The 24,364-nt window shown below is 53.1% G+C and overlaps 2 protein-coding genes across 4 annotated transcripts; one reads left to right on the forward strand and one right to left on the reverse strand.

Moving 5' to 3' along the window:
- Window positions 1-670: 670 nt before the first annotated feature.
- KCNA7 (potassium voltage-gated channel subfamily A member 7) lies at window positions 671-6,286 on the reverse strand. Of its 2 annotated transcripts, XM_078145994.1 has the most exons (4): window positions 5,094-6,286; window positions 4,554-4,573; window positions 4,392-4,417; window positions 671-4,073 (listed from the first exon to the last, which is right to left on the reverse strand). In XM_078145994.1, exons 1-4 carry the CDS (start codon window positions 5,701-5,703, stop codon window positions 3,335-3,337), a joined length of 1,395 nt encoding a protein of 464 aa, XP_078002120.1. In that variant the 5' UTR covers window positions 5,704-6,286; the 3' UTR covers window positions 671-3,334. The 2 variants fall into 2 exon arrangements, with proteins under 2 accessions (XP_078002120.1, XP_078002119.1); XM_078145993.1 differs by lacking the exons at window positions 4,392-4,417; window positions 4,554-4,573 and having other exon boundaries at window positions 671-4,123; window positions 5,167-6,286.
- Window positions 6,287-13,401: 7,115 nt separating this feature from the next.
- SNRNP70 (small nuclear ribonucleoprotein U1 subunit 70) lies at window positions 13,402-23,446 on the forward strand. 2 transcript variants are annotated; one of them, XM_021003427.2, is made up of 10 exons: window positions 13,402-13,487; window positions 14,415-14,571; window positions 16,519-16,581; window positions 17,058-17,112; window positions 17,386-17,450; window positions 17,908-17,970; window positions 18,055-18,136; window positions 21,240-21,341; window positions 21,653-21,740; window positions 21,874-23,446. In XM_021003427.2, exons 2-10 carry the CDS (start codon window positions 14,425-14,427, stop codon window positions 22,487-22,489), a joined length of 1,281 nt encoding a protein of 426 aa, XP_020859086.1. In that variant the 5' UTR covers window positions 13,402-13,487; window positions 14,415-14,424; the 3' UTR covers window positions 22,490-23,446. The 2 variants fall into 2 exon arrangements, with proteins under 2 accessions (XP_020859086.1, XP_078002116.1); XM_078145990.1 differs by lacking the exon at window positions 13,402-13,487 and adding an exon at window positions 13,645-13,750.
- Window positions 23,447-24,364: the final 918 nt, after the last annotated feature.

The following is a 24,364-nucleotide window of genomic DNA, read 5'->3' on the forward strand; positions in this document are numbered from 1 at the left end:
CAGCCGTCCTCCCACCCCCATTCCGGGCCTCTCCCAGAGGGAGACACAAACCAGGCGCCCCGGGAAAGATAAGGGCCCAGACAGAGACAGAAGTGGGGAGACAGGAGCCCCATTTCCCTGGCCAAGCCTCAGCCCCAGTCTCAGCCTCCCCCAGGGCCCCTAGCTCTGGGGGGAAGGAGGAGAGTGAGAGGGGGAGGGAGGGCAACAGAGAAGGCTTGAGTAGGCCAGACAGAATGGCAGGCCGGCCAAGACAAACTGATCAACAAGGAGACATAGAGATTCAATTCAACCAGCATTTATTAAGGGCCAGCTTTTGGAGCCAGGCTCTGGGGATGTGGTGGTGAGTCCCTGTCCTCAAGGGGCTTGCAGTCCTGGAGGGGGAGGGGAAGATATGTCACATACACAGATGAGAGATGGAGGCATAGACACACACAAAAATGAGGAAGATTCACAACAGAGAGACAGAGAAATGGAGTACAGACAGACACCAAGAGACCCAGAAGGCTGGGGACTCCTCTCCTCCCTTCCCCCCTCCAGCTATTTTTAGGTGCCAGACATTGGACACCCTGGCCTGGGGGCCATCCCAGCCCTAAATTTAGGCCCAGTGCAGGCTGCTGGGTGTCCCCAGGTTGTGGTTCTCCCACCCTCCCCCCCAAGACTGGGTCCCCCTTCCACTTCTCAGCCAAGGGCGATGCCAGTGTAGGAACGGTTAAGGCTTTTTCCTTGAAGAACTGGGTCCATCCCAGCCCTACTCTACCCCCAACTTCAACCCTAGGCTGACTGCTCTATCCCAATACCAGGAGAAGGGAGTTTGTGAAAAAAGCATCTTTGCCTGTCTCTCCCTATCTCTGTCTTTTCCCCCTGTCTCTCTCTCTCTCTCTCTCTTTCTCCTTCTGCCTTTTGGTCTTTCCCATCTTTATATCCTCGCTATCTCCCTCTATTGCTCCTGGCTAGGCTTGGGATCACTTGGGGGCGTTGTCAATACCCAGATGTATGAGCCACTTGGATGGAAGGCTGGAAAGATCTGTCCATGTCATACTTCCTTAAGAGCTGGGGCTTAGAGTAGCTGAGGAGGGGGCAAAAAGGGTCATAAGAGAGACTGAGGGAGACAAGGGGGTGCCACAGCTTGGGACCATACAACCCAAAAGACCCAGACACAGTGCATCAAGCCACCAACCAACCCAGCCCCACGCAGAAAAGCTATACATACCCCAACAGAACCCTATACAGACCCTAGGCAGCTCATGCACCAGAGCCACATGTGTAACCTTACACAAATGGCAACACCATGATACATACACACCCATGTCTCTCACAGAGCTGTACAACCACAAACAATGAAATATGATAATGCCGCACAACTGAAGAACAGAGGAGAACTAGGGATCTGGAAAGGCCCATGAGCAGTACCAAGGTTCCACAAGGACAGATTAGAGACTAGTGTGTTTCAAAGATGGCCCTAGAATCTGGGTTCTCCCGACATCCAGCCCAAAGGGCCCTTTGTACAACAATGCAATGCTCCTAACCCCTCCAGAGACTCAGGACACACCAACACAACTCACTCTGTCTAGGCCTCACACAACTCAGGATGCAACTCCTCCATCCAACTCAAGGAGACCCTCCAGAAATTCCATGAAGCCACCCAACCAATGTGACTCAACCCCACTCAATCCAAGCCATATGGAAGTGTACCCCACTGTTGTGAATGAAGTAGAAGAATGTGGGCAATGCTATCTGAGAGTGTGGTTAGGGAGATTGGAATGCTGATGGCCAGCTGGGTGAAGAGTGCTGATTAAAGGGATCTGTCTCCACCTGGAAGGAGGTCTCTAGCAGAGTGTCCCAGGGATATCTCCCCAGCCCCATGCTCTTTGTTTGCTTGGGGTTTTTTTTGTTTGTTCTTAATCAATGGACTTAGATGAATAGAATAGAAGAAGCTTATCAAATTCTCAGATGACACAAAGCTATGTAAGGTAGCTAACCCACTAAACAATTGAGAATAGAAATCTAGAAAGATCAAGACATTTAGGAACCCTGGGTCAGATCTAATGAGATGCAATTTAACAAGAATAAACTTAAAGTTCCACACTTAGAGGTAAAAAAAAATCAGCTAGCAAGGTACAGGATGGAGGAGATAGGGTCTTATAGACACTTTTGTAAAAGAGTTCTGTGGATCTTGGAGTGACTACAAATGGCACCTGAGTCAGTGGTGTACCAGGGCAGTTCCCAATGTTCTGTAGATCTTGGGCTGCATTAATAAGGGCAAGGTCCAGGACAAGGGAAGCTACAGCCTTGCTGTTCTCTGCCCTACTCCCACCATGGCAGGAGTCTGGTGGTCAGGTCCAGGCATGACAGTGTCAAGGGGAGATGCTGGAACTGTGAGAAGACTGGAGACCATGTCATAGCCAAATAAGTTGAAGGGACCAGGACTATTTCTCATGGAGAAGAGAAGACTTAGAGGAGACATGAGACAATCTTGAAATATTCGAAAAGCATTTAAAGAATAGGAAGTAGACTTGTGTTGTTTGGCCCCCGAAGGCAGAATGGGAGTAATGGGAAGATTGTTGAGAACTATTCAAAATGGAATGGGCTTCCTTGTGAGGTAGTGAGTTTCCCACCTCTGAAAGTCTTCAAGCAGAGGCTGGATGAAAACTTCTTGTTTTTGGAAGGTATAGAGGAAATTTCTGGCCAGATGTAAGTTAGATGAGATGCTTTCTGAGGTCTCCTTAAGCTCTGAAGTTGGATGATAACTCACTCAACCCAACGTAACTGCAAGGCCCTCAGAGACTCATATAAGACAACAACCAGAAGCCAATCAGAGCCTAACAAAACCCAACATAACCACAAGCTCCAGACCCTCAGAGACTCATGCAATGCAAAAAAAGCACAAGGCCCCAAACACACAGGGCACATGACCAGAAGCACCACAGAGACTCACACAACCAGGAGGCCCCCAGACTCAGATGATCCAAACACTTAGTCAATCACAAATCCCTATCACCTTAAGATTCACTGGATTCAACATAACTGTACCTGTTCCAATCACAAAACCCCCACAGATACTCACATATCCCAACAGGACTCAATCCCAACTTGAAAGAAGCTGACATGATTTAATAGAATTCAATGAAACTCTTAGAATCCATGGGCCAATACAAAACAACTTCAGAGGTCCTGCTAGACTTGCCACTGATGGGTTGTTGAAACGTATGGGAAAATTCAGGGTCCAGGTCCCATCACCCATGCCACCTAACAACCCAGCTCTAGTCCAACACTATTGTTTCTTCAGGTTCCTTCCCACCACACTGATTTCCTTTCCCACCCTGGACTGGATCCCTCACACCTCTGTGACCAAGTGCTTCCCACTGCCCCCAACTAGCCCATTAGCCTTGCCCTCCTGGACCTCAGGAGGGCAGCAGGGCTGAGTAGCCACATGCCGATATCTCCCAGTGTCTTCTCCCTCTATTTCCCGGTGGTAGAAATAGCTGAAGTTGGAGACAATGACAGGTACAGGCAGGGATATGGTGAGGACACCAGCAATGGCACAGAGGGAGCCCACGATCTTGCCACCCATTGTGGCAGGTGCCATGTCCCCATAGCCCACAGTTGTCATGGTCACCACAGCCCACCAGAAAGAAGCAGGGATGCTGGTAAAGCCTGAATCAGGGGGCCCATCGACCTCAGCAAAGTAAACTGCACTGGAGAAGAGGATGACCCCAATGAAGAGGAAGAAAATGAGCAGGCCCAGCTCCCGCATTGATGCCCGAAGTGTCTGGCCCAGGATCTGCAAGCCCTTAGAGTGGCGGGACAGCTTGAAGATTCGGAAAACTCGGACCAGGCGGATGACCCGCAGAATGGCCAGGGACATGGCAGGCTGACCCACACCCCGCTGCCGGGCCAGCTCCGTGCCCAGGGCCACAAAGTAGGGCAGGATGGCCACAAAGTCAATAAGGTTCATGACATTCTTGAAGAAAGCTGTCTTGCTTGGACTGGCACCCAGACGCACCAGGAGCTCGAAGGAGAACCAGCAGATGCAAAGCGTCTCCACCAGGAAGAAAGGGTCATCGAATGGGGCCCTTGGAGGTGGAGGCACTGGCTGGGAGCCATTGGACCACATTGATGGGAGCTGTGGGAGGGAACAGGTCAGTCAGAAGGTGGGAGCCTAAGGTCAAGTCTCCAGCCTGACTACAGAGGGTACAGACACCTAGGTCTCTGGGTTAGTGAGGGCTTGGGGAAAAGGATGCCAGAGGCCCTCAAGAGTTGGTGGTTGAAAGCTAGATGCTAGGGTTAGAGAGATCCTGAGGGAATGACTTGAGTCTGCATTGGGCAAAATTCCAAGGGGTTTCAAGGACTTCCCCACAGAAACAAGGCTAATTCCATTCCCCTACCCGAACTTGGAGACTGAGGATAGAGACATTGTCTATATGTCTCTGCCTCTTCCACTGTCTGTTTCTGGCTGAGATTTCCTGTCTCTCCGGTCTGCTCCCCCCCCCCCCCCGTGTTCCTGCCTCCATTAAGCTCCATTCTGTCACACTCAGGCTTCTTTGGTCTTGGACCCCTCCAATGCCTTTCACCCCTCTACCCTCTAGCCCTGGCCCCCTTTGACTTTTTCAGATCCTTTCAAATCCCTTCCGACCCCTCACCCCCACCACTCTGGCCTTCCTCAACCCCTTCTGACCTATCCTCCCAACTCCTACCCCCCAGGCTCCCTCTCTCCACCATGGTCCCCTCTTCCCCACAATTCTCCAGCTCATTCTGTCCCCTGCTCCCCTCATTTCCCAGCCTGATCTGTTCTCCTCTTACCCATTGAACCCCCTCTGATTCTTTGCAGTCCTACCTCCTTCTATTCTTCCCTAGCTACCTTTCTCCTCATTTCTGCCCTCTCTCAGTCCCCTCTGCCCCCTGACCACTTCTTCCCCATTGACTCTCTCTGCCTTTTCCCAGCCTCTATTCCTTGACCCCCTCTGACCTCCTCCAGTCCCCTCTGCCCCCCTAGGTCCCTCTGCCATTTCTCAGCCCCGTCGACCGGCTTGCTTCCCCTCTCCTCCTCTGACGCAATTCCCCAGTGCCTTCTAGCCTACTCTGCCCTTCCCGACCCCGCCCTCGGCCCCTCCTGCGGCTCCTGGGCCCCTCTAATTGCCTTCCTCGACCTTTGTCTCCCCAGCTCACCGGCCCCGAGGCAGCCCCGGGCTGGCCGTCGCGTTCGTCTCGGAAGTCGGGTAGGGTCTCCAGGCAGAAGACAACGATGGAGACAAGGATGACGAGCACAGAGACGACGGCCACAATGCGGGCTGCGGCCGAGCTCTCGGGGAACTCGAAGAGCAGCCAGAGCTGGCGCGCGAAGGGCCGCCGGGGCAGCCGGCGCTCGGGCTCGGCTGCGAAGCCCTCGTCCTCGCGGAGCTTGGCGAGCGCGTCGGCGCCCAGCTCGTAGAAGGCCACCTCGTCCAGAAAGACGTCCAGGGGTACGTGTGCCGGCCGCCGCAGGCGCCCGCCCGACTGGTAGTAGTGGAGGATGGCGTCGAAGCTGGGCCGGTGGCGGTCCAGGAAGAACTCGCCGCGGGTCGGGTCGTAGAAGGCGCGCCGGCGGCCCGGGTCACCCAGCAGCGTGTCCGGGTAGCGACCCAGGGTCCGAGCGCGCGTTTCGAAGCGTAGCCCGGCCACATTGAGCACCAACCGCTCGCAGCAGCCGCACGGGTCAGCCTCCATGGCCCCCGAGGGCTGGCAGCCCAGCCAGGGAGCGCGCAGAGGACGGGCACCGACGCCGCAGCCAGCCAGCCCGGTGTCCGATTCCCCGCGCCGGTATAAATAGACATCGCAGGCCCCGAGGCCCGAGGGGTGGGGGCAGCTGGCCGGGGGCTGGGGGCGTCCCGGGGCGCCCTCTGCTGGGAGGGGGGGACCGGCCACCGGCTCGAGGACCCCTTCCTCCGCCCCCTCCGCGCCTTTCCGCGGGGCCAGCTAGGGGCAGTCAGAGCTTACCCACCTTTTCATCTCAGTCCTGGGCCGTCTGTCCCTCTCCCTTTAAGGTTCACTGACCTATCTCATGCAGTCCAGGCTGGGTCTTTCTCTCCAGGTCTGCAGTCACTCCCAAGCGTCGTTTGTTTCTCTGGCTCTGTCTTTCTCTGGGGTCTGTCTTTCGCTCTCTGGTTTCAATCTGTCTCTGAGAGAGTCTGTTAACTCTCGTTTGGTGCAGATCTTAATGCCCTTCCTGGCTCTCTTCTGTCCCTTTCCGATGGCGTAGTCTTGGGTCTTTTTGTCTCTTCTCCGGTCTCTGTTCCTTTCTGAGAGTGGCTGTCTGCGGATCCTTCGGTCCTTCCAGACGTCTCTGTCACTGTCTTTCTGGGTCTCTCTAAAGGGTGACTCTAAGTTACTCATTGTGAAAAGTGCATCTGTCCCTAATTTTGTCTGTCACTCTGAGTCTCTTTTTTTCTGGGTCTATCTGTCTCTTTCTGGGTCTTTCTGTCACCACCACTGTCCTGTGGATCTGTCTGTACGATTCTGCTGGTAATCTCTCTCAGTCTCTCATATTCTGGGCTCTTTGTCGAGCAAACTCCCACCTACTGCGTGGAATTCCAAGTCACAAGCTGCAGGGATCTCAAGCTCCCCCTGCCTTTACTGCCCTCCCTGAAATCCAGTCCCCATCCACTTCAGCTCTACCCCCACCCTCCAAGTGTCTAGGCTGCTCTTTTCTGTCGCCATCACGCCTTTCTTTCAATGCAGACCTCTTCCTCTCGCATTGCTTCCATTTTTCTTATTCCTTATCAGCCCTTCCCCTTCCCCTCCCTCCAGCCCTGCACACCACCTACAATCCAGTAATCCTGGCCAACTCCCCACTCTGGGCATTTTCTATGTCCATGTATCCCCCATGCCTGAAGCATAATCCCTGCTAATTTCTGCCTCCTCCCTGACATTCCTCAAATCTCAGCTAAAACCCCACCTTAGACAGGAAGCCTTTCTGTGACACCCTTAATCTTAGTGCCTTCCCTACGAGACTACTCCCAATTCATCCTGTATAGATCTTGTTTGTACATACTTGTTTCCAATTCCACTATCAGACTGTCAATAACTCCAGAGCAGGGGCCTGCCTTGCTTTGTAACCTCACCCCTTAGCATAGTGCCTGGCATAGTAGGTGCTTAATAAATGATAGTTGACCGACTGACATGGGGACGACCCCCATCGTGAGCCATTCATTTCACTGTTGCATCTCTCCCCAATCCCCAAAACACACCCTGATCCTCTCCACACCCCAGTCTTCTCCAACTCCACCACCTTGATCTGGCCCAATTTTCCTTCCTTCCAAATCTCAACCTTATAGTTGACCAGTTCACAACTCCATGTCTATTCTGGAATGCCTTGGTTCCTGAAAATCTCTTGACAATTCCCAATTTCTGACTTCCTCTGCATTCACCTTCTTCACTACTACACACTGGCTATGGAGAGAGGGAGGAAATCACACCATGGTGCCGCCTGCATCTGCTATTGATGTACATAATTTATATAATGTCAACTGGCAGACTTTCTCTCACTGGGTCTGTCTTTCTCTTCTTCTTCTTCCTCCTTCTCCTCCTCCTCCTCCTCCCCCCTTTCCCTCCCTTATATGGGTCCGTTTGTCTCTCTTTGACTCTATCTCAGTCTCACTCTGAGTCTGTATATGTCATTTGCAAACACTCTCTCTCTGGGTCCGTTTTTCTGTCATTATCTAGATCTGTTGGTGGGTCCCTCTCTGAATTAATTTGTCATTCTCTAGATCTGTTTGTCCTCCTTGGTCTAACTGCCTCCTTCTCTGAGTCTATCTTAATGTACAGAGTCTATTTTTTTCTGGGTCTTTGTCCCTGCCATTCTCTGGCTCTGTCTGTGTGTCCTTTCTGGGCCTCTCTGACTCTTAGTTTTACTGGGGTACAACTTTCCAAGTCATCTTTCTGTGTTTGGGTGCCTCTCTAAGCCTACCTGTGTCTGTCCCTGTTTGGGTCTTTGCATGTCTATCTGGGTCTATATGGCTGTCATTTCTTAAGTCCAATGTTTGTTCTTCTACAAGTCTCTGCCCTTCTCTGGATCTCTCTCTTAGTCTCTGCCTGGTCTTGTCTATCCTCTTATGTGTTCCTCTGTGAGCCTTTCCATCCTTATTAGAGGCATCTGGTTGGTTCAGTGGTTTGAACATTAGGTCTGAAGTCAGGAAGATCTGAGTTCAAACCCAGTCTCAGATGCTTCTCAGCTGTGTGACCCTGGGCAAGTAATTTAATCTCTGTCTTTCTCAGTTTCTTCAACCATAAAATGGAGCTAATAATAGCATCTACTCCCTGGGGTGTTGTGGGGAATCAAGAGATATTATTGTAAAGTGCTTAGCATGGTGCCTGGCACCCAATAGATATTCAATGCTTTCCTTCCTTCCTTCCCCGTCCCTGTGTCTGTCTGCCTATCCTTCATTATGTCTATTCCTGTGTCCCTTCCTAGGACTGTCTGTATATCTTTCTCTAGATCAGCCTGCCTGTCCTTCTCTGTGTCTGTCCTTGTGGCCCTATTTGGGGCTATCTCTGTCTCTCTCTCTGAGTCTATGTATTTTTCTGGAATTGTATTTGTATCTCTCTCTACATCAGGCTTTCTGTCCCTCTCTGTCTGCCTCATGTCCTTCCCTAGATCCTTCAGTGTGTTTCTGTCTGGGCCTTTTGGGTGTGCTTTTCTCTGGCCCTGGCCCAGACCCTGCATCCCTCCCTAGCTCTTTCTGGGTCAGTATGTCTAATGTTTGCTGAGTAAGTCATTCCTTGGGTCTTCCTGTGTGTCCCTGCCTGGACTTGTTCCTATCAGCTTCTCTTTTTAAGTATACTAAAGGGCTGACACACTTAGACAGAAGTTGTTCTGGAAAAGGTTGGGGTTTTTTTTTTTGGGGGGGGTTAGTAGATTGTAAGCGTGATGTGAGTCAGCTGGGTAGCAGTAATAAAAGATCTTTGTGAGCTTGGGTTTCCTTAAGACAGTTGTATAGGAAGGTGATAGTCCCACTGTCCTTTGCCCTTGTCAGACTTCATCTGGAGTAGTGGGTTCAGTCCCAGGCATGATAGTTTAACAAGGACACAGATAATTGGGAGAGGGTACAGAGGAGGGAACCAGGACAATGAGTTGCTATATATTGAGTCCAACATAAGCACTGGTTGAAGTAATTCAGGATGTTGAACCCAGAGAAGATTCAGCTGGTATATGGTATTTGAATTACTCTTACAAAAATGTGGGCTCTCATGTCCAACAAAGACTGGATTTACTCTGTCTGGTCCCTGAGAGCAGAAGCAGGAGCAATGGGGAGAAGTTCCAAAGAGGCAAATTTAGACTCAACGTCAGGAAAGCCTTTCCAACAGTTTGAGCTGGAAGTAGAATGCGTAGCCTCCGAAGGCCATAGGTCCTCCTTGGAGGTCTGTGAACAGAAGTAACCTCATCCGAAAGAATGGCCTTTTCTCAAACCTCATCTTCCTTGACTTCTTGGCAGTCTTTGACACTGCTAATCAGCCTCCGGACACTGCTCTAACCTGGTTCTCCTACCTGATGGCTCCTTCTCCATTTCTTTTGCTGGATCTTCATCCAGGAGATAGCCCCTTGTCTTCCACAGGGCTCTGTCCTAGGTTCTTTTCTCTTCCTGCTTGTACTATTTCACGTGGAGACTTCATCAGATCCCATAGATTCAATTATCATCTTTATGCTGATGAGTCTCAAATTGACTTTTTCAGTTCTAACTTATCTGCTGACCTTCAGTCTCCCAGCTCCAACTGCCAATTGAACATCTCAAACTGGGAGTCCTGGAGACACCTTCCACTCAATATGTCCAAAATGGAATTCATTATGTCTCACTCCCTCAACCTTGCCCTCTTCCTAATTCCTCTATAACTGTCCAGGTACCACCATCCTCCCAGACATCCAGGCTTTCAGCCTTGGTATCATCCTCAATTTCTTAATCTTGATGTCTCCCCCTATAATTAGTATGTTGCCATGTTCTGTCAATTTTACCTTCACAACCTCTCTGGTATGTACATGCCTCCTTCCCACTTAACACTGCCACCACTGTGGTGTTGGCCCTCAGCCTCCTTATATGTGGACTCTTTATAAAAAATATTTTTTCTCCCAATTACATGTAAAAAAAAGTTTTTAACATTTGTCTTAAAATTTTGAGTTCCAAATTCTTTCTTTCTCCCTCCTGCCATTGAGAAGGCAAACAATTTGATATAGGTCACACACACGCAGTCTTGCAAAACCTATTTCTGTGTTAGTCATGTTGTAGAAGACTACACAGACCAAAGCAACAGAAAACAAGAAAAATAAAGAAAGTTAAGAAAAAGCATGCTTCGATGTGCGTTCAGACTCCATCAGTTCTTTCTCTGGAGGTGGAGAGCATTTTCCATCCGAAGTCCTTCAGAATTGTCTTAGACCATTGTATCGCTGAGAATAGTTAAGCCATTTACAGTAGATCATCATACAGTGTTGCTGTTACTGTGTACAATGTTCTGGTCCTGCTCATTTCACTTGGCATCAGTGCGTGTAAGTCTTTCCAGGTTTTCTGAGAGCATCCTGCTCATCATTTCTTATAGCACAATTGTATTCCATCACAATCACATGCAACACCTTGTTCAGCCATTCCCCAATTGATGGACATCCCCTCGATGTCCAATTCTTTGCCGCCACTAAAAGAGCTGCTATTCATATTTTATACCTGGCCTCTTGAAATAGCATGCTGGTTGGTCTTTCTACTTCAAATCTTTCCCCACTGCAGTCCTAAAAAGCACAGGTCTGACCACGTCACCTGCCTAATACACAGACTCCCATGGTTTGCTATTACTTCTAGGATCAAATATAAAATCTTCTTGTTGGTGTTTAAAGCCCTTCAGAAACACCCTCCCCCAATTTTTCCAGTCACTTACACCTTACATCACCCCCTCCCCACTCTTTGATCCAGTAAAACCAGTCTCCTTGCTTTGTTCTAATAAGACACTCTATCCCTGCTCCTACCCCCCAACTTTGGGCATTTTCATTGGCTCCCCTTTCATGGCTTCCATAAGAAGCCTTTCCTGTTCCCTCTTAATTCTATTGACTTCCCTCTGTTTGCTGTCTCCAATGTATTGTATATATATTGTTGGTTGCATGCTGTCTCCCCTTTTAGACTATGAGATCTTTGAGAGCAGGGACTGTTTTTTTTAAGCCTTTCTTTCTACACCCAGCTTTTAGCACAGTGCCTGGCACATAGTAGAGGCAGCTAGGTGGCAAAGTGGATTGAGTGCTGGGCCTGGAGTGAGACTCATCTTTCTGAGTTCAAATCCGGCCTCAGACGCTTATTACCTGTGTGAGCCTGAGCAAGACATTTAACCGTGGTTGCTTCATTTCCTTCCTCTGTAAAATGAGCTGGAGTAGGAAAGGGCAAACCACTCCAGTATCTTTGCAAGAAAACCCCAAATGGGGTCAGGAAGAATCAGACATAACTGAAAAAATGACTGAATAACAACTGGCAAATAGCAAACCCTTGACAAATAGTTACTGACTGAGTGAACCTGGACATCATTTAACTTCTCTGTGCCTCAGTTTCCTTGTTTGTAAAACTGGGGCAATAGCACCTACCTCACAGGATTGTTGTGAACAAGGGAGTCAACTCATGTAAAGTGCTTTGCACATGTCACAGTGTTATAGAAATGTCAGATATTATTATCATCATCACTATTGAGTCTTTGTATTCCCAACACTTAACGCAAAAGGGACTTACAAAATGCAATTGTTTAATAACTGTGTAAAGGTGGGCGTTGCAACTACCGTTTGGTACTGTACCATTTGGTGAAAGTAACATTTGGTATTGTAAGGGAAGAAGTCTTCAGCCTTCCCCATATAGGTCTGCCATGTGGTCCTGTAATTACAGGCCTACCTCAGTATTTGCTCTTTGCTTTTAGGTGAAGAGAGAGCAAGTCATACCACATCTAGACATGAACTTGGTCGGTAGCACAGTGGATAGAGCACCAGCCCTGAAGTCAGGAGGATCTGAGTTCAAATCCAGCCTCAGACAGTAGACACTTGCTATCTGTGTGACCCTGGGCAAGTCACTTAACCCTAATTGTAAAAAAAAAAACCAAACAAAAAACCAGAACTGTGCCAAGAGTGAGCCCATTCTCCCCAGAGACCAAGGTGGGATTGGGCAGAGTGTGCCTCTGAGGTAATTTTTTGGGGGCAAGTTTGTTCTTGCTTTAACTTCAAAATAAACATCTCTTTGTGAAAGTGAAAAAAAAAAAGGAAAGATCCTATTTGTCTTTGTTGTCTTGTCTAGGTGAGAACACATTTGGATTGAGTCAGACAACCCAACTGGGCATGAACAGAACTTGTAAACTCCTGGAGTTAATCAAAGCCCATATGTGAAGGACTGAGTCATCATGCCTCGGAACTTGGATAAAGGGAAAAAGCCATCTTTGGGCTAGACTGGCTTTTCGAATTTGGAGCCCTTGAAGCATAGGAAGGTAGATCAGATGTGCTGGGGTACTTGGATTATCAGAGGATGGAGGCCTAGGGAAGACCCAAGAATAAGGTGGCTCTCTGCTCAGGTGCCTGTTTCTCCCAGGGCACACACTATCCTGAAACGTTCTCTGGCCGAGACCATGTGGGGTCTGGGGCTCCCTGGAGCTAGGGAGAAAGGGCAGGCCAAGAAGAGAGCAGCCCAGCTTCTAGAGGTCCAGGCCCTAGGAACGGTGCAGGTTGGGGGCTCAGAGCTATCATGGCTGAAAGGGGCACAATCTCCCTAAAACCCCAGAGGAGGGCGCTCTTATGGAATCACAGGCTGCACGGATTCTTTAATTTCTTCATTCCCGGATGGTTCTTGGCCCTGCCCTCCGGATCACGTGACGCCACTTCCTTTTTGTAAGCGGGGCTGGACTGTAATGGAGGAGTATGTCACATGGAGGACTCTTTTCTTGGTGTAAGGACACTTAGAGATGGGAGAAACGAGGTGATTGGTTCAGCTCGCGGAAGGCGGCGGTTGAGCGAGTGCTAAAGAGGGAGGAGAAAACAAGAGGCGCATGCGCCCTGACAACATTGGCCAGGACCGGGAAGGAGAAAAGCGAGCGGAGGACGACCGGCGCATGCGCGTTGGACTCTTTCCTGGTCGCCCTACTCGGGTCGGTTCTGCGCGTGCGCAGTAGTTCGCGGGGGCGCAAGGATCTCGGCGTGGCCCCACCTCCCGCCGACCCGCGCTCGCGTCGAGCTCTCGCGAGACCCGCCTCCCTCGGTCGGTGCGTCTCTCGCCGCCTGGCCGTGCGGGTCCCCGTGTGAGCCGAGACCGGACGGACAGAGTGACTGAGTGACGGAGCGAGCGCCCCGGAGCCGACAGCGACGCCGGCCCCGCCGCCGCCCCCGGCCTTGGCCCCGGCGCGCCACGAGGCCCTCGAGCTCCAGGACGACGACGAGCCGCTGCCGCTCCTGCTGCCGCCGCCCGCCCCGGGAGCCCCGCCCGGCCGAGGGGGCCGCCGCCGCCGCCGCCGCGCGGCCGGTGAGTGCTGTGGGAGCGCCGGGCCCGCCCGGGCCCTGATGGCTACCCGCAGTCCCCTGCGCCCGCCGGGATCCCGCTAGCTACCCACAACTCCCTGCGCCCGCCGGTATACCCCCCCCTTACCCATAACTCCCTGCGCCCGCCGGGGACCCCCCTTCCCCCCGCTACCCACACTTCTCTGCGGCGGCCTGTACCCCCCCTTACCCATAATTCCCTGCGCCCACCGGACCCCGCTAGCCACCCGCACCTCCCAGCGCCAGCCGGTACAACACCCCCCCCTTTACCCACAATGCCCTAGGACTGTCGGGGACCCTTCCCTGTCACCCCTAACTCCCTGAAGGCTCCAGGACCTTCCTCCTGTGCCCATGGTGCTTTGCGCCCGTCGGGACACCTCCCCCCATAACCTTAACTCCTCTTCCTTGCCAAGAGCCCCGTTACCCGCAAATCTCTGCGCCCGCCAACCCCTTCCCCCAGTACAGTGCCCTGCGCCCGACGAGACGTCCCCTTTCACCCATACTTATTTGTGCTTGCCGAGACGCCTGGTTATCTGCATCCCGAGTACTCTCCCTCCCCCCATTTCGCAGAAGCTTCTGCAAGAGCTGGACTCGGGAGAGGGGTGTCCCTATTACTCACAGCCCTTTGCGGCAGCCCCTGCCCCTCTTTTCACCCTAATTGCGGTTGTTACCCACATTGGGCCTCCCCAGAGTTCCCACTCCTGGAAAACTCCAGTATTGTGGAGTGGAAGGGTCGCTCCGGGGGGGGGGTGTAGGGGGAGGATTGTTATTGAGGGTCCCTTGCATGTCTCTGAGACCCAGGTGCCATGGGGATCTTCCCTGTCCTAGTGCTCAGGGACCACCAGGGAAGGGGGATGGAGGGCAGGTGCGTTTGTTCCTCAGAGTTGTGACAGGCTTCTGCTCCGTACTGTAGACCCGGCATCATGACGCAGTTCTTGCCTCCCAATCTCCTGGCCCTCTTTGCTCCTCGAGACCCAATCCCCTACTTACCCCCCCTGGAAAAGCTGCCCCATGAGAAACACCACAATCAGCCCTACTGTGGCATCGCCCCCTACATCCGGGAGTTTGAGGTGAGTAAACACCCCACCCCAGAACCCGGGAGGGGTACATGGACCTAGGGCAGTGTCAGGAATCCCCAGCCAAGGGCCCAGTGACAAGAGGGGGGGTGCTACCCAGCTCTAGGCTTCCTTCTGCGGTTTTCCCCCTCAGAAATGAGTGCTGTACTGGGGAAAAAAAGAAAGCGACATAGCTATATAGGGAGTTGATGTCCAGAATCAGTAGAGTTAGATCACTGGATTACTTCTGAAGAATTCGGCTCAGCTGGTTCATTCCACCTCTGTGGTATTTGGCAGGCTGCTTGTTTAACTTCTCTGGGTTCTTCCTTTGTGGGGTAAGGGAGCTTGACTTTAAACCTGAGATCCTCTGTGATTGCTGAGCTCCCATTGTTAGTGATATTTGAAAGACCTGAGGGAATGCCTCAAGTTCATGCCAGGGAATTTTGTAGGACTCGCGAAGGGCAGAGGATGGCATCTGAGAGCTAGGTGCCAAGGGGGCTGACTTTTGTTCACAGCTCTGAAACGTGATCAGAGGGATGGTCAGCAAACATCTGGGACGGCTGACTTAGTTTGCTTTTGTCAAGGACAGACCATCAAACCCCTTCTCTCTTAGTTACAGCATTAATAGCGTGGTGGTTTGCAGAGTGCTATAAGTGTAGTTCACTTAGATTTTATCAGAGCATTTGGTGAGAGTCTCTTCTGTTATTCTCCTGGAAAAGATGGCAAGAGGTGGTCTTGAAATGAATGCACTTGTGTGTGTTTAGCACTTGCTGAATACCATCCCCCATGGGTAGTCAAGAGGGATTCTTTTTGATTTTGGAAGGAGACCTTAAGTAGGAGCTTCTTGGAGAGCACTCCCAGGGTCTTCACCACTGAGGGATTCATATCATTTTATAGATGTGTTGTTAGCTGTGTTTGTAGGCAACACAGAGCTAGGTAAGGAACATATTGGGAGGAGTCAGGGACCAAAAGCTTGATAGGCTAAGGTACTGGGTCGGCTAAAATAAGATAAAGTGTCGTGGGGCCAAGCACCAGGTCTTGAATTGGCTTTCAGATGCACAAGATGTGAGGGAAGTGTTGTGTAAAACACTGCTTGGGTGGTGTAAGGTACGGTAGGGCCCCACCCCAACCCCCAGTGTGTCGTGGTGGCCGAGTTTCAGGCCCCGGTCGGAAGCCCTGGGTCAGCCACTGAGGCGGGTGATTCAGGTTGCCTTGTCCTCTGCCCCGGTGTGTGCTCAGGCAGGATGTTCCTCCTTAAGAAGTGAAGATTCAGGGCTGCCTTCCTCATGCAGAAGGGAATGTGTTGTTGTCCAGAGGGCAGAGCCCCGAGAACTGGCTCAAAACAAAAGTGAGGCCTCTGGAGGCTCACCAGGGGATGGTTAGTGAGCCCCACTTCAAGCAGGGACTGAAGAGCTGCTTTGATGCCGCCGTGACAGGCATCCTGATCGCCGAGATCCCCTAGTCACTAGGATCTCTGATGCACTTTAGGATTTGCACACTGCTTTACAAAATTAACTCATGTGATCCTCAAAACAACTGAGGGAGGTAGGTGGTCTTGTTCCTGTTTGACAGATGAAGAAACACGGCAGGAAGAGGTTAAGTGACTTACCCAGGGTTGTACAGCTGATGTCTGATGCCAGACTTGAATTTACATTTTCTTGACTCCAGGTTTAGCCCTCTCTCCACTAGGATGCCCCATAATTGAAAGTAGAGGCTAGAGTGTTAAAGCTGGCAGGAACCTTAGAATGCTACTAGTCTGGCAAGCTTGCTTCACAGCTGAGCAAAGTGGGGGCGAGAGAGGGAGAGGGAGATGGTCAGACCAGGTGAGTGGTGCTAAGCTACCCCATACAGTCAGGGAAGTGTGTTTGGGGATAGGGTGGTAACAAAGGGAACTTCCTTAGGGAATCTTTGTGGCGTCTCAATTTAGTCCTGCTACCTCTTAACCCTTTTTCTTGTCGTCAGGACCCCCGTGATGCCCCTCCTCCAACCCGAGCAGAGACAAGGGAGGAGAGGATGGAAAGAAAGGTATGTGACCGTTTGAACCTGGCGGGTGGCAGAAAGAGGAAGAAAGGAAGGAAATACAGGCTCTTCCTCATGGAACTGTGGGGCCCTCAAAGGGAATGGTTGGGGGGCAGAGGTCACACCCAGCTGTAGGCTGGGTCGGTCTTGGAGCTGAGCCGAACGAGGCCTTAGAGAATGGACAGCAGAAGAGGAAGGTCTGTGTTGAGGGGCCAGCCGGAGGAGGAAGGCTCACACCAGATGATGGAGTCTTGATGGGAGAGGAGCGTCAGGGATCATCAGGGTCAAGAGAAGAGCTTTGGAATAGGGCAGGCTTAAAGAAGACCACAGAGAGATTCAGGATGAGGAGGAAGGAGGAAACGTTTGGCAGGGGGACCAGGGACCAGGGGTAGCCCTGGTCTGGGAAGGAGGGTGGGAGAAAGCTGCCGAGAGGATGCCAGGCTTTCCTCCTCCATGCCGGTTTCTTTTTCCCCTTCCCACAGAGGCGGGAAAAGATTGAGCGGCGACAGCAAGAGGTGGAGACAGAGCTGAAAATGTGTATGTCTCAAGTCCCTGGCTCTCGTGGCCCCCCTCCCCTGGTCCCCAGTGTTTGCTCCTTTCTCTATCTGTGCCCACCATGTCACATGAGGCAGGATCTTCTCATTGGGTCCCTGGGCTGGGGCGGAGCCTTCTCCTCAGCTTCTGCCACTGCCACTGGACCCAAACAAAACCAGAGCACATCCTACGAGAATCTGTTGTCTGTCCCAGCCCCATTCTCCTCTGTCGTTCTTGGCCTGGTCTCTAATGCTCTCTCTTCTTGCTGCCTCACAGGGGACCCTCACAATGACCCCAATGCTCAGGGCGATGCTTTCAAAACTCTCTTTGTGGCCCGAGTGGTGAGTGCCGACCTCTCCTACTTGTTGACAGGTGGGTGGGCAATGGATGGCCGGCGGGGTCTGGGATCAGGAGGACCTGACGATTCTGGCTCTGTGGCCCTGGGCAAGGCACTACACCCCTTGTCTGCCTTAGCTTCTTCATCTGTAAAATGGGATAATCACAGCAGTAGGTACTTGAAATACTTTACATATAGGGGCAGCTAGGTGGCGCAGTGGATAGAGCACGGGCCCTGAAGTCAGGAGGACCTGAGTTCAAATCTGGCCTCAGACCAAACACTTGACACTTACTAGCTGTGTGACCCTGGGCAAGTCACTTAACCCCAATTGCCTTAAAAAAAAAAAAAGAAACACTTTACATATAAATGCTAGCTGTTACTCTTCTTCTTGGGGCCAGGGCAGTGTGGGGAAAGAAGCTGGTGGGCTTTGGTAGCGTGGCCTGACTTTCTGTCTTTCGTAGAACTATGACACAACAGAATCAAAACTTCGGAGAGAGTTTGAGGTGTACGGCCCCATCAAGAGGGTGAGTGGCTTGTTAGTGGGCGCGGGGCAGGGGCGGGGGCTCCCCCCAGCAGGCGCTAGCCCTCATCCCCATTTGTGTGTGCAGATCCACATGGTCTACAGCAAGCGGTCGGGGAAGCCCCGGGGCTACGCCTTCATCGAGTACGAGCACGAACGGGACATGCACTGTGAGTGTCTCCCTCCTTGTCACTTCCCTCCCGTCCCTGCCCTTCCGTACCCCCCTCACTTCCTCACATCAACACTCATTCCTTATTTTTCCTCTGTCTCTTATATATCTTTTTTTATATATATTTTTAAAAAACCAAAACTCCCCTCAACGTGTGTGTGTGTGCGCCCGGGGGGCCGGGAGAGGTAAGTGCCACACGTTGACTCTCAGGGGGATGGAGGTAGCCCGGTGGCGGGGCTGGGTGAAGGCCGGAGGGGAGGGGAGGAGAGGAGGCTCTGCCCCGGGGGGGGGTGGCGGAGGGGCTTCGGGAGCCAGGCTCGGAGCCCTGGCCTGCCTTGCCTTCTCTGCCTCACCTCCCTGTGGCCTTGGCGGGGAGCCCTCGGTTGGCCCCCCCTCCCTTCCCCCCTTCCTCCCCCCCCTCCCCTGACCCCCACAGCAGGGATGCCTTGGGTGGGTGGGGGCCATGCTCAGTGGCCATGCCTGTGGGTTTTGTCTGTGTCTCCTCGATTTCGGCCTGACGTGGTTTAAAAGCCCCCAAAGGGAGATTTGTCCTGTGGGGGTGGCGGTGAGGGGGTGTGGCGTGTGGAGGGGCCGGCGTATTAATTGTATGTTCTTATTATTGTCACTGCAGCCACCACGCAGCTGGCTTGCAGCTGATGCTAACGCTCCCCTTACAACATCTCATTTTATGGTTGGTATAAGGGTTTGTATCATGGGTAAGCTCACTCGCCACAGCACACCAGCCTAGCTTAGCCAGGCAGCTTAGGAGCAGAAAGGCCCCCCTCCCCGGCCCCCTCCTCTGACCCCATTCCCCAGCCCCCCCCGAACTCCTGGCCCCGCTCCCCCCTCCCCCTGGCCTCCAGGTGCCCGATTGTTGGGCAGGGGCAGAGGAGACTGGAGGAGGGGGGGGCAGGGAAAAGGCAAACTTCCCATGGAAGGGCCTTGGAGGAAGGGCCTTCTCACCCTTCCCCTCCCTCTTTCTATCCTCTCCAGGCTCCTGCCCTGCCTCTCTGGAGGTCAGGAGGCAGGGTGAGCCAGGGCATGTTTCCAGGCATCTCTCCTGTTAGGGGCTGGGCCCATGCCCACTTCACAGGGTCTAGAGATGCTGTTTTCAGGGGTGGTGGGAATGGCTGTCTGGGAGCGAGGCATGCTACTGCCCCCTCCCTGCCCAGGAAGAACAGAGATCATGGGTCTAGGGAGCTTCTTTTGGGGTACAGGCCGAACCTTCCCTTGCTGCCCCACTCCCTCCTGGGCCTAGAGCCTTGGGTGCCTAGCATTCTGCCCCTGCACGGAATTGGGGGGAGGCCAACAGGTCAGTTGTGTTGTGACCTTCAATTCAAATCCTGCCCCCTTGTGGAATTTGAGAGAGAGAAAGAGAGACAGCTGTTGAGTAAATGGCATAGATACACATCACCCTTTGTTTTCGCTGTTTCCCCTGGTCCGGGCTTTTTTGGGTTCTTGTGCGCTGAGCTAGACTTGGGTCCTTGGGGCTTCTGAGGAGAGGATGTCCTGAGTTCCTGCTCCCTCCCTAGTCGGGGGGCCAGGGGCCAAGTGTCCCTTTCTTCCCCCCCCAAGCCATGTTAGCCACTGTCTAGATCCTCTTTCCCCCTCCCCCCTTCCTAGCACCCTAGTTTGGGGGGACCTTGTGCTAATTTTCTGTGTAGGAGACAGGCTGCCTGGTTTTGTTGTGACTTTGGGGGTAGAGATGGGGCTTGGCAAGTTTTTGAAGTCCAGTCTCCAGGCCTTTTGCTTTGGATGACTTTCTAAACTTCCTCCCCACTCCCCTCAGAAATTCTCCCTCTCTAGCAAGTCACCCTCGGGGCCATCCTTGCCTCCCACCCGTCTCCAGGCGGTGAGGTGTACTTGACATATTCATAGCTGGGACTGCTTCTCTGCCCCCCATTCCACCCTTGTAGCGTAGCTGCCCTGGTGGGTGGGGGGTGGCAAGGGGGGACCATGCGCGCGCTAAGGGTGCAGGTAAGCATGGGGGCTCCAGGTAAGCTGCCCTGTGTCCCCCCCCCGGGAAGCCTCCTCCTCGCCAGGCCCCTCAGGAGGACCGAGCCCCCCCCATCCCGCTCGGTTTGGTCGGACACTCGCAAAGCCGGCATTGGTAAATTGCACCTTTTCTCTTCCTCTGTTGTTATTTTTGGGGGTTGGGGGGTGGGGGAGGGGTAGGGAAGCTAGTGGGGGGTGGGTGGCTGGCTGGTCAGGGAGGGACCAGAACGGGGCACCTTGGAGCTGCCCTTTCCCCATGCCCCTTGTGGCAGCAGATGCCCACTTGGAAGGGAGCGGTGAGGTTTAGGAACCAGAAGCCTGGTTCCATGCCAGGGGGTGGGCTTGTTAAGAGGCTTGAGGGCCACCAGGTAAGGCAGGGTGGATTCGCATCCATCGCACGTCTTCCCCTCCCACCTCCCTTCTGTGAGGGGCCCAGACCAGGGCCCCTTCAGCCCCCAGAGCCCAGAGCTCTCCTCTTTGGCCCCAGCTGCCTTTCCATGCTCTGGACTTCCTCCCCTCCTCTTCTCACTGTTGGCGCTGGTCTCTGTTCCCTCCTGACAGACTGATTGCTGTAACTGGGGGAAAAGGAGGGGCGGTGCTGAGCTGGGCATCTCGCCCTTGCTGCCTGCTTCAGGTTGCATGTCAGGGACCTGTCTCTGTGTCTTGGGTGGGCCTGGTTGTGGCCTCAGCCCCCATCCCTGAAGAGACCAGCACTCATTTAACCTTTTTCCTTTGCAGCAGCGTGTCTTGGCAGGGCTGGGAGGGGGCTGCTCCGTCGTGGGGATAGGGGGAGATGGGCAGGGGAAGGGCATGCTTGCCCCCCACCTCGGTGAGGATTGGGGGTGGGTGGAAGGAAGGGGATCCGATGGAGCAGGCCCTTCCACCCCAGGGATTGGGGGCTGGGTGGATGGAGATGTCCGGCTGTCAAGTTGCCTGGCTCGCTGGTAGGCGTGTGGGTGCGTGCGTGAGTGTCTGTTTGGGTGCGTGTGTGGGTGCGTGCGTGCGCCTTGGTTGGGGAGGACAAAAGGGATGCCAGGGTCTCAGGCCTGGTACTGACAGGAGGCTCCCCTCCCCCCGGGGACTCGTCTCTGCCCCCTCCTCTGTTACAGCGGCTTACAAACATGCAGACGGCAAGAAGATCGATGGTAGGCGGGTGCTGGTCGATGTGGAGAGAGGCCGTACGGTGAAGGGCTGGAGGCCTCGCAGGCTTGGTGAGTAGACAGGCTTCCTCGGGCCACGGGGGTGTCAGCATACCTCTCCCTTCCATCTTGGTGGGTGGCTCTGGGTTGGTCCCCAGGCACTATATTCTTTTTTTGTTTTGTTTTGTTTTTTCTTTTGGCTAGGCAATGGGGTTAAGTGACTTGCCCAGGGTCACACAGCTAGTAAGTGTTATGTGTCTGAGGCTGGATTTGAACTCAGGGCCGGTGCTCTATCCACTGTGCCATCTAGCTGCCCTGCCCCCGAGCACTGTAACCTGTGCTTTTCTTCCCCCATTCACACCCTCGCACATCTGTCTCCTCAGGGGGCGGCCTTGGGGGCACCAGACGAGGGGGGGCCGATGTCAACATCCGGCACTCGGGCCGCGACGACACTTCACGTTACGATGAGAGGTGAGGGAATTTTTGAGCTAGCGCAACCTGGCTGTCCTCGTGAGCTTCCAGATACTCATTTTGGGGCCCCAGAAAAGGAGGGACTGTTCTTAGGATTGCTTCTGCTTTTTCTCTCTTGGCCTTGTCCTCCAAGGGACCGGGACAGGGAACGTGAGCGGGAGCGCCGAGAGCGAAGCCGTGAGCGAGACAAGGAGCGGGACCGTCGGCGTTCGAGGTCTCGGGACCGGCGCCGGCGCTCCAGAAGTCGGGAGAAGGAGGAGCGCAGACGCTCACGCGAGAGGAGTAAGGACAAGGACCGCGAGCGGAAGCGCCGCAGCAGTCGCAGCCGAGAGCGGGCTCGGAGAGAGCGAGAGCGCAAGGAGGAGCCTCGGGGCGGGGAGGGCCCTGAGCCCCCGGAGGCGGGTGATGCACCCCCTGATGACGGCCCCCTGGGGGAGCCTGGCCCCGATGGACCCGATGCCCCAGAGGAAAAAGGCCGGGATCGGGACCGCGACCGGCGCCGCAGCCACCGGGGGGAGAGGGAGCGGCGGCGGGACCGGGATAGAGATCGTGAGCACAAGCGGGGTGACCGGGGTGAAAGGCGGGATGAGGCCCCCCGCGGTGGGGGGGGTGGCGGGGGCAGTGGCGGTCAGGACAATGGGCTGGAAGGGCTTGGGGCTGATGGGCGGGACCTGTATCTGGAGGCCGATGCTAGTGATGGCTATCTGGCTCCTGAGAACGGCTACCTGATGGAGCCGGCGCCAGAGTGAGCGAGACAGCGGTAACCGCCGTCCCTCCCCCTAAAGAAAAATTTAAAAAAGACCACCACCCCTTTTTCTCCCGATCACGTGAATGTGTGTCTGTCCCTGTACCCCCCAAGCCATCGTCTGTCCAGACCCTTCTGATTATTCAATAAAATGGATTTCCTGCGGAGGTTGCTTGGGTGGTATTTTGGAGGAGCTCTTTTCCCCCATTTGACCCTTGGGCACAAGCCCGGACTGTGACTCGGAGGCATCGGCTTGGAGTCTTCGTGTAGGATCTTGGTCAAGTCACCAAGTCACTCAGCTTGTGTGGGCTGGTAACAGGAGCGGGATGAGGCGAGGCCCTGCTCCCTGAGGGCCCTTCTGGCTCTGCCGTGGCCGGGGGTGGGGGCTGGCAGGGGCCCATCGTGACCATGCTGCGCCCTCCCGGATGGGATTGTGGGGACTTAGCTTCAGAATGATTCATGTGAAAAGGGAATTTTCTAAAAGGGGAAGAGGAGGGGGATGAAGTTGGCAAAGACAATGGTCTTGACTTAGATTAAAGGGATTGTTGCTGAACATTTAGAAAAGGAAGCAGTTGCATAGAACCCACAAAGCTTCGTCCAGAGCAGGGCGTGCCAGACCAGCTTCCTTTAGTTGTTTGGGGGTTTTTGTTTTTGTTTGTTTGTTTGTTTTAATAGATGGCGAGTCTGGGGAATGCTATTGATGTAGCCTGGGTGTGAGGTAGGAAAACATAGTGTTTGTCACGCAGTATGCCCTTGTGACAAGATGGGGAGACAAAAACTAGATGATGGTAGAATTCAATCCATTTAGAAATGGTTTTATTGCAGAACTCGGCAAAACAGTCACCAATAGTTTGATGTCAACACAGAGGGTCTCCAGTGTGATGCCCCTGGGATCTGTATGTGGCCATGTGCTGTTTAATATTTTTTTAAATAAAATTTTATTGATATGTTTGGTTTTTAACATTGCCTACATTTCTCCTTGTATCCCCTGCACCTCCCCTCTCCTCCTCTCGAGAGCCGTCTCATGCAACATAGAATGTCCACAATCAGCAAAACCTAGTTATCCGTTAAAGAAATCTGAAGATACAAGTCATAGTCCACACCTTCTTCCAGAAGTGTCTCCTCATATCTCTTTGGGGTCATGCTTGTACTTTGTAGGTTTGCAATGTACGTATTCAGCTCAACATTTTTATCACTGACTTGGACAAAGGTTAAAAAAAAAAGCATTCTTATCCAATTAACAAATGGCACCAAGCTGGCAGGGGATGGCTTATGCGTTGAGTGGGGCCACTTTGGGGTGGCCAAGGAATCCTGCCTAATTCTAGGATTCGTTAAGGGTCTGCAATGAGGAATACAGGAGTAACCCTGACATCTTTTGGGTATCTGGGTGTGATGTGTTTGTTTCTGGTCCCTGTGGTTGAAGAAAGATCATGAAAAAAAGTTGAGCCAAGTGGAAGGAAAGGGACTTAAGATGGGGCCAGCTGAGGAATGGCTCTCATTACCTGAGGGCAGATCTGGGAGCCTGGGTGCAAGGTGGCCTCCCCACCTGGTCACTGAGGTCCTTTCCAACTCTGAAGTCAAGTCTGACCAGAGGGGAGGGGACTCTTGATGGGCACACTGAAAGTCAGTGTGTCTCGGTGGGTGGGGTGGGATGTAGCATCCCAAAGAGAGAATGGGAAGAGTCCTTGGAAGGCCTGAGAGTGAGACCAGACCTTGGGTGTTTTCTAGCCCAGCCTCTCTATAGATGGCTTCACGTGGTGGCTAGAGGACCACTTGAGTATCACAGGGGGTTCTTTCTCAGTTATGGGTTAGGCTGGACTCTCAGGTCCCTTTTTTAGGCAAACCTCTGGGAACAATTCCTCACACCCTTCATCTCCCC

The sequence above is a fragment of the Phascolarctos cinereus genome, unplaced genomic scaffold (assembly GCF_003287225.1).
Source record: "Phascolarctos cinereus isolate Bilbo 61053 unplaced genomic scaffold, phaCin_HiC Scaffold_726;HRSCAF=1367, whole genome shotgun sequence".
NCBI classification, from domain to species: Eukaryota; Metazoa; Chordata; class Mammalia; order Diprotodontia; family Phascolarctidae; genus Phascolarctos; species Phascolarctos cinereus.

Bases quoted from the DNA above. Each gene is read 5' to 3' on its own strand.
- KCNA7 (XM_078145994.1), bottom strand. From the start codon at position 5,703: ATGGAGGCTGACCCGTGCGGCTGCTGCGAGCGGTTGGTGCTCAATGTG. The intron at 4,574-5,093 runs GTCGGGAAGGGC...TAGAGGGTAGAG, and splicing joins CAGGAGGGGCCGAGGGCGGG to GGGTGAAAGGCATTGGAGGG. The intron at 4,418-4,553 runs GTCCAAGACCAA...AGAGACATATAG, and splicing joins GGGTGAAAGGCATTGGAGGG to ACAATGTCTCTATCCTCAGT.
- SNRNP70 (XM_021003427.2), top strand. From the start codon at position 14,425: ATGACGCAGTTCTTGCCTCCCAATCTCCTGGCCCTCTTTGCTCCTCGA. The intron at 17,113-17,385 runs GTATGTCTCAAG...GCTGCCTCACAG, and splicing joins GGAGACAGAGCTGAAAATGT to GGGACCCTCACAATGACCCC. The intron at 18,137-21,239 runs GTGAGTGTCTCC...CCTCTGTTACAG, and splicing joins GCACGAACGGGACATGCACT to CGGCTTACAAACATGCAGAC.